General features: G+C 39.8%; 1 protein-coding gene across 3 annotated transcripts in view; it reads left to right on the top strand.

The window, feature by feature from the left end:
• The window catches only part of STK3 (serine/threonine kinase 3), a 111458-nt gene that overhangs the window by 72140 nt on the left and 21548 nt on the right, over positions 1 to 17770 (top strand). The window contains exon 11 of one of the 3 annotated variants that reach the window (XM_083622729.1): positions 6002 to 6038. The exons of 1 other annotated variant lie outside the window; for it this stretch is intronic. In XM_083622729.1, coding sequence (XP_083478855.1) covers positions 6002 to 6025 — 24 coding nt within the window. In that variant the 3' untranslated portion in view covers positions 6026 to 6038. Of the gene's footprint in view, positions 1 to 5625; positions 5659 to 6001; positions 6039 to 17770 lie in introns of those variants that run through there. One more of the 3 variants, XM_083622730.1, reaches the window with a different exon arrangement.

Genomic DNA, 17770 nt, shown 5'->3' with positions numbered 1-17770 from the left:
ATAACCACCTAATCTATACTCTAAAAGCTGCTGAAAAATAAAACAGTCAACATGCTAGCTTGATCATGAAATAGTATAGTATTATTTTAAAAGCACATTCTTTAATAAAAGTTACTAAATTTTGCATTATTTTTCTAACAGATGAATGAGCGTCTACATTCCCCAAAAGAGATAAGTTTTCTTAATGGCTCAAAAAATGCAGGCATTAGTATTAGGAATTGATTTAATTTAGAAAGATAACTGTTAAAAGTCTCATCAGGGCTGATTGAATCAATTATCTTAACTGCATCTACATGTTAAGTGAAGTGCCTCTTTTTCTCCCTGGGTAGAATAATTCAAATAGAGAAGGCAAATGCATTTTACATCAGTGCCAAAGGAAAGATTCCTGCCTTTGCTAAACTTACTACCAAACAGGTCTGGTATCCAGATTGTTTAACATTAAACACAGAACGTGCATATCATGTGTCGGCATTACACTGTTGTTTAAGTACACTTTTGATGCCTTGTGCATTTTTTTTTTTAAAAAGCCATCTGTTACTAAAAGGCATGATTCTTTAATGTATTCTTAGAACAACAAATACATTAAAACATAACAATCACTCCAAAACGATGACATTGCAAATAGCAAGTATTTAATTAGCGCTACAGACGTTAAATGTGACAGCTGATTAGGTAATAGAATAACATGATTTAATCATTAAAATGATTAAGGATAATATACAGCATTTAGATAGAAATCTCAGAAACAATGTAAATTGGTATTTTATTAGAGTCTTATTGTATTATATCTTAGCTGCCGTTACCCTAATGAATTTAAAAATGCAATGATTTCTGTAAATATGTTTCTGCACAACTTTAAAAAAAATAATCTGTGGTAGATAAATTTAGTTTAAAAGCAGAAGCAAAAGCTTCTGATCTTATAGCCATGTTGCACTATGTGTGTGTGTGCGTGTGCATGTGCAGATCCAAGGCATATATAGGCTTACAGACCTAACACTATACAAGAGGTGGGCAACTTTTCTGTTGATAGTTGCCTTCCCTTGTGGGGCCGTATTCCCAATCCTATGCAGATATATTCAGAAGTAAGCTGCAGAGTTTGATGGCTATTTAGCAACACACATTTCTGAAGTTACCTGCTATGTGCTTAATCCTTAATCCTTCTTACAGCCTACAGCCCCTGCTATCCTAGCTGACCCTGACCAGGAACTGGCAGCAACCCCCTCCCTATGCCCTCATTTATCCAAAACTACTTAAAGGAAAGGAAGGATCGGGTGATAACAAACAAAAAGAGGCTGGGACTACAGGGGCGGCAGAGCAAACTGAAAAGGAAGGGCGACAAGAAAATTCAGAATATGGTCTCTGCCCGGATCCCAATCCAAGTGCAGCGGCACTGGAATCCTTGGGCAGTCCATGCAACAAGATCCCAGGGGCAAGAATCTTCCCCCTAAAGGAAGTGCCTAATCCAACAACCCCTCTAGATAATAAGGAAAAATATAACCCTAGGATATGGACGTATGTGCCATTCTCATACATGGATCTATTGAACTGGAAAACACATAGCCCACCCTATTCTGAAAAGCCCAAAGCCATAACAGATTTGATTAGTTCAATTATGGAAATACATTATCCCACTTGGGCAGTCTGCAGGCAATTACTGATGACCTTTCTCAGTACTGAGGAAAGGCAAAGGGTCGATCAACAAGCACAGGATTGGCTCAGGTGAGAAGCAGAGAGGCATGGGGCGGCCAACACACAGGCCTGGGTGGTGGAGAATTATCCAGATCAAGACCCCCATTGAGACCCCAACGAAGGGGGGGGGGGAGAAGGAAGCTTGAGCAACACCACCAGGCCATAATAGAAGGCTTGAAAGCTGGAGCAGTGAATATTAGCAAGGTGAAGGAAATCATACAGAGAACAGATGAGTCTCTGGGCACCTTCCTGGAGAGACTTCATGAAGCCTATAGGACCAATACTCCATTAGACCCAGAGGCTCCTGAAAACCGCGGAATGGTGAATATGAGTTTTGTGGAGCAAAGTGCACCAGACATTAGAAGGAAGCTTCAGAAGCTGGAAGGATTCGCTGGAATGAATCCAGAACAGTTGGTGGCAGTAGCTAGGAAAGTATATATGAGTAGAGATTTGGAAGAGAAAAAGGAAGCAAAAAGGAAGTTTAAAAGGGAAGTGGATTTATTGACAGCGGCCATAGCAGCCAGACTTCCCACAAGGAGGCTGGGGAGCAAAAGGAGGTTGGCAAAGGCCCGAACCAATGTGCTATATGCCGAGAAGAAGGACACTGGAAGAATGAATGCCCGAGAGTGGAATGCGGAGGAAGAGGAGGACATGGCTCAGTGAGAGGTAGAGGAATTATAGTGAGAGGAAGAGGAAGAGGACAAGGCCAGTGGCGTGGAGGTTGGATACTAACCAACTAGAGAGAAGGTGAATGGGATCCCACTGGGAGATGTGATTGGCCTGGAGGTCCCAGAGTTCGAGAAAAAGCGAACGTATGAATCAGACAATAAAGGCTCAACTAGCCTAACTGTGCAAGGAAACTCATTTAAAATGGACTGAAGTGTTACCCTTTGCTCTATTTCACATTAGGTGTTCTCCTAAGGAAAAATTAAAAGTCTCACCACTTGAATTGATGTTTGGTGGACTGCCACCTGTTATTCAGCCCTTATACCATGGATTAATGGAATGGGGTGACCATGTGCTAAAGAAACAAGTGTAGTCTCTCTCCCGTGTCATATATTCTCTCCACAGGTGGACCATTGAGCACACTCATGGGACCCTCATGAATTGGTCGCGGGGCTCCAGGAGCCTATTTATAATCTGAACTGCATCATTAGGCTGCAGGCTGTAGTGGAAATAGTCACCAACACAACTGCTCAGGCTCTGTGGGTGGTGACTCCACAATTAGATGAAAGTAGAACTGCCATTCTGCAACTCCAAATGGGCCTGGATTATGTCCTGGTCAAACAGGGCGGGATGTGTAACGCACTGAATTTAACAAAAGTTGTTTGTTGTTTCAACATATCTGATAATGGTGAGGCTATTCGTTCTCTAGCTGATCATATAGAAGCGGTAGCCCATGTTCCAGTACAGTCTTGGGAGGGTTGGAATCTGGATTGGTTGTCTTCATGGCTTCCCCAGATGGGAGGCCTTAAACCTTGATAGGAGGATTATTGGTTATGTTTTTGTTGTTGTTGATTCTGGCATGTATTATACCTTTGTTTCTACAGGCCCTTAGGCGCATGATAGAATCTACCGTAAAAGCTACAATGGCTAGAAAATTGCTTTTGATGTATAAACGCTTGCCTACTGAGGATCAAGCTATAGGTGATGATTTGTTTGCACCATAGCTTGAAAGTACAGGAAAGCTAGGCATTTGATATGTAGACATAGAGGCCACGACTCAGTGCGCACACTCTGCTATGCGGCAAAAGGGAACCAATCACAGGCCAACAGCATAGCCTAAGCATGCTTACCATATAAGGAAAAGACAGGACTCACGGGTTCTGATTGGGATGTTTATAAAAGATGGCTTGTAGGTGTGTTTGGGGTTCAGTCTTTGAGGAGTGATCCCGCTGGACCAAACTTCTGCGCAGAAATAAACTTTGGATTCCTTTTTCACTCCATCTCATGTGTTTCCTTGCTCACTTATGAGATAAGGCAGATTTTCCTGCAACAAATTTCACAGTCCTTTCCTGCTTCTTTTAAGATTCAACACAAAGTTCAGAAATGCTATCTTTCCTAGAACATCAAGATTAAATGAAAACAAGGCCTTGGGCACATAAGAAAAGCTAGAAGGGTTTTTGTAGTGAATTGACTCTTAGGAGAATCGGTAGGTTGTGAAGGTTGCTGGCCAGCTCTGTTAACATCTGTTTAGTTGCATAACAGGTTCATAATTCATGAATAGTTTGAGGACTCTAATGAATAAAATAAAATGGTGAGAATAGTGTGATGAAGCAGCAGTTATATTTGTCTTCGTTGCCTTGGTAACTAATTGTTCATATTAATACATCTCATGCACATAGCTCAGTAGCCTTCTGAGTTCAGGGACAGCTTTGAAATGTTTGTAACTAGACCAGACCAGATATTTCATAGCCGCCCCCGCCCCCTACACATCAGTGTGATTTGGGTTTTGGACTTCAGGCAATTTGACTATCATGAGCCTAGTTCTGAGATAATTTACATCTTAAATGAACTTGTGCTTTTTAAGTTTAATTATGTACATCATTGGGTGTGTTCTAGCTGAAGTTTTTATATATATATATTCACATTTAAAAACATATTATGAATCCACATAGCATAGAATCTGTAGCCCAACCTTTCTTTCATTCATTCATTTACCACCCTTCATCTGAGGATCACAGGGTGGTTTACAATATAAAAACACGAAAATATTAATACATAGTAGCAAACAAAAACAATACCACCCCAGTTTAAAAGGTTTATAATAATATGAATTACTATACCAGGATAGTACCAGTTTAGTGGTTGCTAATACATAGTGCTTACACCGTTAAAGGCTTGGATCATAATCACCACGTCTCCCATAAGAATGCATTGGGAGCTTGGAAGCAACATTATTCTCTAACTATTCTTTAAAGTAGCTTCGCAAACAACAACATCATCATCAACACCAACAACAGCAACAACTTATTATTATTTATACCCTGCTCATCTGGCTGGGTTTCCCCAGCCACTTTGGGTGGCTCCCAATAGAATATTAAAAACACGATAAAACATCAAACATGAAAAGCTTCCCTAAACAGGGCTGTCTTCAGATGTTTTCTAAAAGTCAGGTATTGTTTATTTCCTTGACATCTGATGGGAGGCCGCTCCACAGGGCGGGCACCACTACCCAGAAGGCCCTTTGTATTTGCCTGAATTTGCTTCCCTCCTCTTGGCTCCCAGAAGCTAATAGTCCCCACTTGATGTATTTATTTGTATTGTATTACATTAATATCTTGCCTTTTTTCTGTCATGGAACCCAAAGTAGAACTATCCAGACCCTGACCTACTTAGCTTCATCAAGGTGGTGTCCTCATATACCTTCAGACCATACTCTGGCACCAAATGTAAAAGATTACAGTATGGTTCCAGATCTTTTTTAAGTTATTCAGGTTAGAGGCGAATCCCATTCTCTGTGTTGAAGTATTTTGGATGGGTCAAAATGGTTGCCCCCCTTTGCCACTCTTACTTACAGGTAGTTAACTGGTGGTGGGCATTTTGGAGACCATAAATTGAGCTTAAAATAGTTTCAAGGTGTGGGGAGGATGCTTATATTTCTGTCTTTAAATAAAAGGTGTCACTATACTGGCACCTTTGGTACTATGGCAGTAGCAGTTAGAACTGTTTGCCATTTTGTCTTCCTCGGGTGCCTCTGGGAAAGATGCTAAAGGAATAACACTTTATTTCATCTTTAAAATAATTTATATATCATTAGGTGACACTCTGAGAAGGAAAGACTGTGACTGTGGTGGACCAGAGCTTATCTTCTGCTGTGCTGCACAATCTGCAGATTTTAATTCAAGTAAATTAAGAAGCTTCCCTTCCCACCCCTCTGCTCCCAAAATGAAATGGAAGAATTCACATTTTGCTGACACCCTTCTCCCATTTTAGGGTTCCAAAACCAACTGACAGTGAGAAAGTAGACCAGCTCTAGTGCAAATAGTATGGAAAGTAACTTATATTTAGCATTCTTCAGTATATATACACAAAAACGATTCGTGAGGGACCATGGCTTGTAAATTCATTTTAATAGCACTGGGATCCTCTTCTCCAGGCTAAATTTAGGGCACGGGAGTCTACACCTTTCCTTGGAATGCTTTGGATACTGGATTTAAAACTGAAAAGTAATGAAGAGCCTAGAGAGGTTTACAGATGAGGGCGGTGAAAGAGATGATGAGGGAGGAAGTGGCAAATATACAGGCAGCTGCCTCTCTCTGTTGTCCCTCTGAATACATAATGGTCTTCTTTTTTCCACTGTCTCCCGCAGCTGCTATGGCAACAAGTCCTCTGATGATCTTAAACAGGTTGGTTAGTATAAAACTAGTGGGGGAAACTGTGGGTAGTTTTAAAAACCTGACCTGTTTTCTGTGATTTAGAGAGCTGTTGTCATGGGAACAGCAGCCGGAAGAGAACAGAATGCTAGTTTAAGTTTTCACAGGCTTTGCAGAGTCATAGGGGAGTTGCCACATTAATTGGCACTGCAAGTCGAGATTTATTTTGAATTTTTGCTTGACTGTCCTAATCATGTGTATCAAGAGAAACAATGCACAGCATCTACATAGCTATATCTACAGCATTCCAGAAAATACTGGTTGCCCCTGGTAGTCAACATTTATTATCTATGATGTCCAATTCCACCATGACACTGCCAAAACATTTATATTCATTTTCAGAATAGATTCCAGTTTCTTCTGACTGTAGGATATATTAATAATGTAGGCTTTATCTGTGTTAATGAGCATATGACTTTCTAAAAACTTTGAAACCATGATTCATTTTTTAAGCTTTTAACTGTGTTATTTCTATTTTTATGGCTTTTTGTTGCTCTTGCAAATATATTATATTAGGCTCAAATATTTATGTATTATATTTAAAAACGTTTTATAGGTGGCTCACAAAACAGATACAACAATAAAAATACAACATAAAACAATAAACTTTATTAAAAGTAAACAATGACAAAACATATTTTAAAATGAGGCTAGACAATCAGATGCATGTTATTTAAAAGGCTCAGAAGACCACAAAGATGGCGCCAGGCAACCATTCCAGGAAGCAGAGTGCCACTACCAAAAATCATTTGATGGCGACATTCAGAGCTGTGTTTGAAAAGATGATGATCAGGACTGAGTAGGTGCCCTTCTGGTAACTAAATCCCAAGCCATTTAGGGCTCTTAAAGTTAAAACCAACATTTTAAATTGGACCAGGAGATGGACTAAGAGCTGGAGTAGCTGACTAAACTCAGGCATAATATTCCCAATGTATAAGTGCCCTGTCCCCGTTAATAATCTTGCGGCTCTGTTCTGGACCAACTAATGATGAGTTTTTGAAGAAGTGAAAGTCCTGCGACACCTTAAAGAAAAACTCCTGTGTCATGAATTTTCACAGGCTATGCTATACTCTATAGCTGCAGCTTTTAAAGTTAGATCACTGTGAAACTCTGCTTACACAGTGCTTGTGAAAGCTCTTCTAGACTTTTTAAAAAAATCAGAATTTATGATTAATCCTTTGGCATGTAAAATCCTTCATTTAGGGTTCATTTAGGGTTTCCAGAATACTCCAAAAATTCAATTAAAATGATTAAAAGCCTGTTTTTGAAGAGTGGAGAAAGTTGCTGCATTCCCATTATAGTACTGATTGATTGCAAATTTTGGCTCTTCACCATATTCCTCTAAGACTGCTATCCTATGCATACTTCCATGGGAATAAGCTCTTTTGAACTCTGCGGCTTACTTCTGGTTAGGATGTAAAGCACAGTGGACATTTACTTAAGAAAAGCTCTTTTACTAGCTGCAGTGCATCCTTTGAATTGCTGTAAACAAGCTGAAGGAGCTACCATCAAAGGAAGGGAAGAGATATCCAGCCCTGTAAGATTTTTATGTGGTTTTATTCTGTATATATATGATTGTTGTAAATTGCTTTGATATTTTTATGAAATTGTGGTATACAAGTATTTTCTTGGTCACTTTCTCAGCAACTTCCCTTTTAGCCTGGAATCCCTGGGTAGCAAAGATAACTGGTCCTGCACCCAAGTAACTGTTTCAGCCTCTCCCTCCTTTGGAATTTGTGCACAATAGTATTCTTATTTCCTCATTCACTCCTGTCAGAAAGAGGGGAAAAATGCTGATCACTGTGTCTTCCTGAATTCTACAATAGTGTAGGTGAACAGCTTTCTTATTAAAATACTTAGGACCAAGCACTTAAAATGTATTCTTTTAAAAGGTTGGGGGTGTTGTAAGGATAAAACTTCCTTGTGCATATATTTTTGCCGTTGCCAGGAATTTTTGGAACTGTTTTATCTCAAATCCATACAAGGGGCCAAATACACCTAGAGCTGCTTTTTTGCTTGAGGCGTTTCAAAGAAGAATAGCTCAAAACCTATTTAAAAATCTGTTTAAATTCATTTCTAAACTGGAGAGCTAGGGAAAATGTTTGTTTTGCAGACTCCATCACAGTCACTGTAGTTTATATATACAGTACATATCTCATCATGCTTATAACCCTTACAAAGTTTTGGGTGTTTTAGGAAAAGAAAAGTATACAAACTTTTTTTAAAAAAAGAAACTCCAAGTATTTTGGGTGCTTTGGGGTTTATTTTTGTAGAATCTTATACCACTGAGTGGTAGCTCAGAAGCAATTTGTGAAAATCTTTTCACCAAACAGAACATAAGACATCACCGGTTGGTCAAGTCAGGATATCGCAAAGGGGTGGTTTGCTATGGACCCCGGGGACGACTCCAGTGGGCTTGGGAGGTTGTGTTCTGACCCAGAGGAGCTTGATGCTGAGAATCCTAGGGAGGCCCAGAGTGTGCATGTGTGTGGGGGGAATTTCCCTCAACTTACTGTCATGCCCTGTCAATCAGAGTGGAAAGCTGCGAGTTCCATGGTTTTCAAGAGTCCTGTTCTGAAGCTCTTACTGTGCCTCTTGGCCCAGCCACCCTACCTTTGGAGTCAGATACAGGGTCTGCCCCTGTCTCTCCAGAGGGGGATGCTGTGCTTGACCCCTCGCCTCTCTGGAAGTGGGAACAGCGCCCCCATCACCCAGTTCCCGGAGACACTAGTGCAGACAGCTTTCAAGGGGCAGTGCTAAATTGCTGTGCTAAGTTGTGCCTAACAGGAAAGCAAGGGATGTGTTGCTGGATCAGCTTCTTTGCTTGTGCCCTTGTATACCTATGCCTTTGAGTAGAGATGTGTATGGCCTGCTGTGCCTTTGACTGGTGATTTGCATATGTCTGGTACTGATTGAGCATTAAAGCTTCTGGAAACAAACAGCACCTGGGGTGGTGTTCCTAATCCAGGGGGAGGCAGGGCAATTTTTTTCTATCTCTGCTCTTGTTGAGTACAGAGATTAAGAGGGGGCTTGCCGTTTTAAAATCTAGCAGTATTTAACAGGGTTTTTTATCTTCCATTTCCAGTAGAGCAAAGAGAATGAAGTTTCTGGACTCATCTTCTTGGTTAGCAGAGATAAGAAGGGAGTTGATTTCAAAGTGGTGCCCACTGCTAGGCTGGTTTCTTTCTAGCTCCCTTTACCAATATTTTGTACCTGATTCAGTTTAATTCTTGCTTAGCAGAATATCTGAAACACATTATTCAGTAGCTCTGTCAGCCTATTTGCTTGCCATAGTACAATTCTGGCTTGCATATATATATATTTTAAAGAATGCTTTGTTTCCGCTTATCTGTTTTTGGACACTGGTTGTATGTTCGCTTCCCAGCTATGTCAGGGAATCTATGTGGCATGGCAGTTTGGAGCCACGTCGCAGGCAAGCTCATTTGTTTGTTTTGGGCTGAGCTATATTGGTTTTCACTCTTCCTGTGCAGAAGCCCAATGAGTGAAGCAGGGAGGGGAACGGGATCCAGTGGGTGGGTGGGCAGGATCCTTTTCTCCAGCACCCCAGGGACAACAATCAGGTGACAACTTCGAAGGGGCCCCTTTGAAGGCACACTGTCAGCACCAGCTGAATAATTGGCCCAGAATGAACTGGGCAGGGAATTTGCTTCTGCATCCAATCCCAGTGGGTCTTAATTGTTAGCTGTCTGAGTTTGTCACTTGCAAATGAACAATTGGGAGCTTGCTTTAAGCTCCTGATTTATCCTTCAGAGTCACGAGTTTACTTGGTCCACATTCGATTTCCCATGTGACACCTGGTGAGGGAAAAGTAGGTGTGGTTTGGGGGAAGTGGCCTTTGAGATCAGCACCTAATTATGCCTGCAGAGTGGAGGTTACCCGCCTCTGGAATAAAGCTTCTCACACTATATTAAGAATTTAAAGAAAAAGGTCCAGTACAGTGGTACCCCGGGTTACATACGCTTCAGGTTATAGACTCCGCTAACCCAGAAATAGTACCTTGGGTTAAGAACTTTGCTTCAGGATGAGAACAGAAATCGTGCTCCGGCGGCGTGGCGGCAGCAGGAGGCCCCATTAGCTAAAGTGGTGCTTCAGGTTGAGAACAGTTTCAGGTTAAGAACGGACCTCCGGAACGAATTAAGTACTTTACCCGAGGCACCACTGTATAGTAAGAACCTTGAAGATCAATCTACTTGTCCTGAATTGCAAATGGCAGCTGATTTGAAAATGGAGGTGTAAGCAAGCCCTAATACAAAGCACTTCATGAAACGGTGAATTTTGGTGTGATTGCAGCAGATGCTGATTGGGCAAAAATTACTAACCACTGCAATGATTTGCTGTGATAATCTGCACTGATTGAGAGAACTAATTACATTATCCATCTGTTGTACTGAACAAAAAGAAATTGTAGCATAGAACCTGAAATAAAGACTGCAATGTGGATCCTTTCTTAGACCTTGTCTTTGTTTAAATTACTTGTCAAATTTAGCTGCCTTTTTCTCTTAAGTTGGGGAATGATTGAAAATTGCATTTATTTATTTATTCAGGGCCACCCATGTGCCTGGTGCTTTACAAATAACAGTTATGACAGGCCTGTGTCCCAAGGGGTTTACAGATTAAAATAGCTATAAGGAAACAAAACAGAAAAAGGGGGAAATGGAGGAATGGGTAGGCAGGAGAAGAATATACAATTATTTCAATTACATGTACTTTGGCTTAGTGACAATAAAGTATAAGGACTTGCTGTATAGATATAAATTCTATAATAAATAAAATTTTAAATTGGCTCCCTTGCTTTCATGCTTGAGAGTAAGAAAACTATTTTAACAAGTTCCACTAGAAAGATCTTTGCTTTCTAATCCAGGCTCAGGTAGCTTGCTAATAAGCCATCAGCTGAAAACTGTTTCCAGTATTTCTAATTAAATGACTTCCCCAAGGATTCTAAATTCTTCAATGGAAACAAAGTTTTGATAGCACTGAGCTACTTTTTTTCTGCTAGTATGATTAAGGACCATAAGTTCCTTAACCTTAAATGTACCTGAAGACTTGCAGGTACTTCTCGACAGCACCCTGGTACTCTGTTCTGTGACAGGTAATTGTCTTCTATTAGTGTTGTATAATCACTTGTCAAAAATATCGCTTTCAAACCTGCCAGGCTGATTACTGTTTGAAGAGGCAGCTAATCAAATGGTATTCACAACATTAATTAAAATATCAGTGACCTACCTTTTCTGACACATTTTAATTTATTAGGTAACCAATGAGTTGCATTTTATAAAATGTGTTAGCATTTCCAGATAGAGGAGGAGAATCCATATGTGAACATCCTTTTGTGAGCCTGTTGAATTTTTCCCTCTCTTCTTCTTAAGCTCATGAATTTGTGTACATTGGTCTAGTTTACACATAATGCCAAGCCATAGTTTGTTTTCTGGAAACAAAACCATGATGTGAAGACATGGTTTGTTGTTAGGCTTATGAACTATGGGTTGGCATTATGTCCAAACCCAGCAGCTTTGCTTTAAAACTATGATTTGTTTGGCCACTCACTTGGAGTGGGCGTGGCTTACTTTCATTCTCCAACCAGTGATTCCTGGTGACCGATTAGAGCAGTTAGATAGAAAGCAGTGAGCACCTACAGTGGGGCAATTAGTTTTTCTATTGTGAGATAGTAATGTCCTGTCTGAGTAATGCCCAGTCCAAATCTTGCTCTATCATATTTCCTAACAATTCCAGCTCAGAATTATTTTCATAACATTTAACTGTTAGAAGTTGGAAACTATTCAAGTTGAAGCCTACTATTTTTCATGGGGGCGGTGTAGGGTGGGGAGAGCGAGGAACTGAATAATAGCTCTTAGCCCTTCTGCCATATTTCTGCAATCTGTTTGAACCCCCTTCACAGCTTCCTGCTGTGGGGCATGTGGCTTTGTTGAATTTCTAACGTTAATCTACACAGAAGAATTGTGGGTTCCCAGGTTACACTCCAGTACTCCACAGGAAATGCAGTAGAAGTCCCATTTAATAGAAAGGAAGAAGCAAAGGTGGTATATTGATGCTTCGCATATGTAGAGTACTTTTCTTGCGTGTTCAAGCATTCCAGGTAGAGGAGGAGGTTGCTGTGCCTGACAAAGTCCCATGATGCTTCTACTATCCATATTGGCTCTACCATGGCTAGGAAATGGGCACCATGTCATGTGTGAGGATTAGATGTCTACCTGATCCTTACAAGTCACATGGCATATGGGTAGATTTCCCACGGAAACATACCCGTGGTTGTTTAGAAGCTTTAATGCTTCAAATCTGCTGTACTAATGAACTGTAATCATGAGAGCCCAATAGCATGTAAACAGCAATCGTCCCAGGACTTCAATGGACAGAAAGCCCCCCTCCAACTGCTCCTGGGAACTGTTTGAGATTGGCAGCTGCTGGTAGGGCCTGGAATAGCAGAATCTAAGAGCTGCCTTGAAACTGTCTCTCATAATTTAGCTTGAATTTTAGTCTTTGCAGCTCCAAGTAATACTTTGAGCCAAACTTGGAGACAAATATATGTGCAGAATAAACCAACTAGTCTATGCCAGCACCAATGATTTCCATGTAGCAGTAATAAAGACCACATAGTTAAAGTGCTGTGAGCAATTATGATGTGGAGGGAGGAGAGGAGAAGGATTGACTATGAAAACTTCACTACCTTGCTTTAAAAAAGTAGGTTGGAAATTTACTGATAGTTATTTTGGGTCAGAGTTTAATAATGACCCAAAGGTATTGCCATTCCTTTGATCTTGGAGAGGTGTTTACCTGTGTACCATCTCGGGCAAGCTTCCTAGCCTAGCATGAACCAGCCACAAAAGGTAAGGATCAAGTGCACAGGTAGTTGATCAAATCCTAAGGGCCTTGTCTGCACCCTTAAGCAATGACAAAAGCTCAGCCAAGCAAATCAGACTGCTGGAGGCCACGGCCATCTCCTGCCTAGGATTTACAGTTAATGAGCCATTTACGTTGGAAGTGAATGTGACCCATTTTATCTGCAAAGTTCAGACATACAGTACATAACATGAGCAAAGATCTGCCTACAGCCATCACACACTCCAGGAGCATGACCAGTGATTTAAAAATGCCCTTAAATTGCCTTAGTATGTACATTCAGATTGGCTGCTGCACTTCCCACTGATTTAAACTGGCCATCTATGGACAAATCCTATATGCATCTGTCAGAGTATGCAGAATTAAGGTGTAGACATGCATGAGTAGTTTCCCATTGTGCAGATGCAAATAAATAGCTCACCATGCAAATAAATAGCTCACAATGGATTGCCATGATATTATTGATGTAATTTAGAACATGTACGCAGTACTCAAGTGAGGTAGCTATTACAGAAGTACTGATCTTTGTTCACTGTAAACTTACCTTCAGGTGGTACAACTGCATTGCCATAACCCTGTGCAAATTTCCCTTTGCTTCTCTGACCCCCATTCCCCTCTGTTGTGTTTTCCTTGTCTAGGTTCCATATACAAACTTTCAGCAGGGATCTGTTTTGTTTACTTTTGTTAAGGGCTGATACATTGTCAACATCACTGTTTGTTGCTTATGCATTGAGCCAAAGTAGATATATTCCCGAAATAATGTTGGTTACCTCCTTTAAGTTTTAATGTCTCATTGGAGAACAGGGATTCCAGTATGTGGGTAAGGGGCACGACTGCCTTTTTATAAAAAACAAAAACCCTAAAGCTATTTAAGGGGTTACCAAGGTTAACAAACCATCACTCTACAACATTTTGAACCGTATTTAGTATGACCTTAATATTTACACACAAGCTGTATTTTATATGGCTATTGAAATCTAAGGGTTTGAATTAATAAAGAAGAAACCCTTGCAGTTTTAAGAAGCATATACAGATGTTTCTTAAATGTGGTAAATGTGTTGCTTTAAAAGATGTATGAACTTATATAGAAAATTGCTCTTGCATGTCTTGGCAGTTTGTTAAAAACTGCAAACTTTTAAAGCTAACTAGTGTTTTGATAGATTATGTTCAAGGTCACCTTTTGTTTAAATGATGTTTTGTTTGCTGTAATTAAACCATGCCAGGTGTATTGGAAACAGGAGGTTTGGCTAATTCAGAGTAAATGAGAACAAAATACAAGGTCATTATTCGTCTCCAGTGAGCTTCCAAATGAATGTTGCACATGGAACTATTTATAATACATTTTACATGGTCAAGGATTGCTTGGAGTTGCTGTCCAGGACTTCCAAATTAAACTACTCACAGATTTTTATAAGCATACCTGTAAAAATGGTGTTCTTGTATCTCTTCCTGAACATAAGCTGGAGACCATGTAGTTTTCAGCCATATCTAAATGGGTAATAATCATAATAGCAGTTTACTAAAACATGCACTTGTATTGCATTAAAACATTGTTTCAGATAAGATGCTGTAATTCCCACCCTCTGCCTTCAGCTAATAATCTTTGAAATTTTAGTTCATTTAAGTTAGGTGAATGAACTAAGTTAAAGCAATGTTTAAATTGATATAATTGAGTATAACTTTGACATGGAAATGACAGTGCAGTAAGTTCATCCCAAATAATTTAGTTCTAGCACATTACTTGAGGGACGCGGGTGGCGCTGTGGGTTAAACCACAGAGCCTAGGACTTGCCGATCAGAAGGTCGGCAGTTCGAATCCCCGTGAGAGGGATTCCCGTTGCTTGGTCCCTGCTCCTGCCAACCTAGCAGTTTGAAAGCACGTCAAAGTGCAAGTAGATAAATAGGTACCTCTCCGAAGGGAAGGTAAATGGCATTTCCATGCGCTGTTCTGGTTCACCAGAAGCGGCTTAGTCATGCTGGCCACATGACCCGGAAGCTGTACGCCGGCTCCCTCGGCCAATAAAGTGAGATGAGCGCTGCAACCCCAGAGTCGGTCACGACTGGACCTAATGGTCAGGGGTCCCTTTACCTTTACTAGCACATTACTTGAGAACATGGCCTCTGTTATATGTTGCTATATTAATAACTTCTTAGAGAACAAGAACAACCAGTTAAAGTTCAAAAATTGACAGTTCAGTTCTAAAAGCTCAATTAGTTTCAGGCCACAAATAGCAAATCTGTAACAGATAAAACTTTCGGCACATCATCTTGTTGGGTGGCTTGTTAAATGTATATAATATCAGTGTGTGTGAAAATTTTAATCAAGACATATGTGTGCCATTTGAAAATAATAAAATGAATTTGAAAAAGTGTAACAAGTCTACAAAGTAAGACACAGACTTGTTAACTCCCTTCTAGTGAAACCATATTCCTTTTGAAGCTATAAATATTTGTCAACTGTAGCTTGACCTTTAAGAGTGGCAAAAGTCATCTGACATAAAAGCAGCCATGGTGTGTATACATTGGGGTAATGTGAGTTGATTAACTTGTCAGATTTTTGTCATTGGCTAGCTTCCACAACCATGCTTTGGCCCTATAGTTTTTTAGATTTCATCTTTAGCAAAATGATAATAACTTCAATAGTATATAGCGCTCTGAGAATTTGTTCTAGAAGGGGTATCACATGCTTTTTAAATGTATGGATATAAGTTTATGGGTAAACAAAGATTGACAATATTTTATTTCAAACATAGTCGTATCTGAGTGGGATCAGAGACAAGGATGATTGGTAGCACACTGCCAGGTGGACTCCGGTTTGGAATAGAGACAATAACAAAACAATTTTTTATGACTGAGAGATATGAAAGTCTGACCTTGACAAATAAGGAAAGTGCACAAGTTTGTGCAAGAACATCTGCTATTGCCCTGCTCTAAGGCTTACAGCAGAAGCCCAGCTGTGTCCCATTGAGTGTTCCTGGCACCCAAAGTACCTGCAGGACCTTGGAGAGCTCCCACTTTGTGACTAGTTCTCTCGGCAGGTACTTTAGTGGGGTGGGAGAGCTGAAAATAATGCCAAAATATTTCACATCTGGAAACCAATGCAACACTTTGGTTCCAGATAGTGCATGGGTAGAAAAGTCTAAAAGGCCTGGGACACAAATTTTCACAGCCCTCTAGACTCATTTAACAAAAGTAATGTAATTTGCATTAACTCTGGAAGTTTATACTTGATTTAGACCTAACTAAGCCTCCTAGAGCAAAATAAACACCAGGATTAACCCCCCCCAATATTATAGAACCACAGAATCATAGAATGGTAGAGTTAGAAGGGACCCCCAAAGGTCATCTATTCCAACCCCGCAAATATGACCATAAAACCTTCATCCCCCCTTATTTGATTTAACAGCATCAAACATGATAGAAAATAAAATACTCAGAGTGTACTTCATGTACACTCATGTAAAACAGATGTTGTGCCCGCCAACATTCCAGACAGTGTTGTAAGTGTTATAATATTTATGATACACATAAGCAACACATAAAAACATTATCAGCAAATGATAGGTATATAAGACATAGCTGTGACCAATTTTGCCAAAAAATAAATTCAGAAATAAGAAACAGTTATGTCAGGATAGTAAGCAGCACCTTTAGAAAACATTTTGCTTTATAACATTATTTTAAAAATCATGAATGAAAATATTTCATAAAGATTGTCTGCAAACTGTGGTTATAGGTGAGTGGTCTGCTGCTCTGTACCTTCTTAGCTGCCACTTCTGCTATGAATAATATACAAATTTCTTCATAGACTGTTTTTCGTCCTTGGAGCTACATATCAGCACTAATTTTGAAGAGGATGTCTAAATGCTGTTGGTGGCGGGTAGGATCCAAAGCTGTATTCTCTCTCTGATATAGTTTGCTTCTCTTGCTTGATACAAGAGAATACTGATACTGATACTGGCAAAGCGTGTCTTTCTTTGTTTCCATAGTACTAGCTTGTTTAGCCTCTTGGATTATCAATCCTATTTTTTGTAGCTACAATTGCTTATCTTTGAATTACAATTGCTTATCTTCAGAGTTGTGGATGCTACCCATTTAGTTTTCACCATTCTTTTCAAAATGTTCTACCCATCACTAGCTACTAATAAATGCAATGGAATTAAAAATGATCCTTCTAATAGATTATAATTGCCTCAGCAACGATGCTTAAATAAATAGAATTCAAAATGCTTGCATGCACAAGTTCTGTTTTAATTAACATGGCTATGTGTTAGTTCCATCTTTCACATATTACTATATTTATTTTTATTTCAGGAGAGATTAATGTATTAAAGGTGTTTCGCTGGTAGGTAAGGATGTAATATTATCCCGCCTGCATGATTCGTATGCTTTTTTCCCTTCCAAATTTGGCTGCAGGGTATTTTCTTAAAGGTCATTGGAAAGGTGAACAGCAGAGATGAAATGATATCGCTCTTCATGTTTACATTTATTATACAGTGTTAGTAGTGGGGCAACCTGGAAAAATCACTTCATTTGGATTTCCTCATAACTTCCTAAGCCACTTGTTGGTTCGTTCAGCTGGAGGGAATTGTAGAGAACCATGCTGAACTGTCAGCAGTTTATTCCTTTACTGTGTTTTTGAATGCCATTAACTATATGTATCATTCTGCAGCAAGAACGATGTTGCTGAAGACAAAATACAGTGGGTTTCTGTTTTTTTTAGGAAAAAGTAAGTTCAGAGCTGATTCTTGCCTGGGATTTCCATGGCTTGCTGTATCACAATTCTGCTTTCTTCAGCAACAGTTGGCTATCTCCCATTTTATGCTGTT

The sequence above is a fragment of the Podarcis filfolensis genome (assembly GCF_964270895.1).
Source record: "Podarcis filfolensis genome assembly, chromosome: 7".
NCBI classification, from domain to species: domain Eukaryota; kingdom Metazoa; phylum Chordata; class Lepidosauria; order Squamata; family Lacertidae; genus Podarcis; species Podarcis filfolensis.
This window is presented reverse-complemented; position numbering and strand designations above follow the sequence as displayed.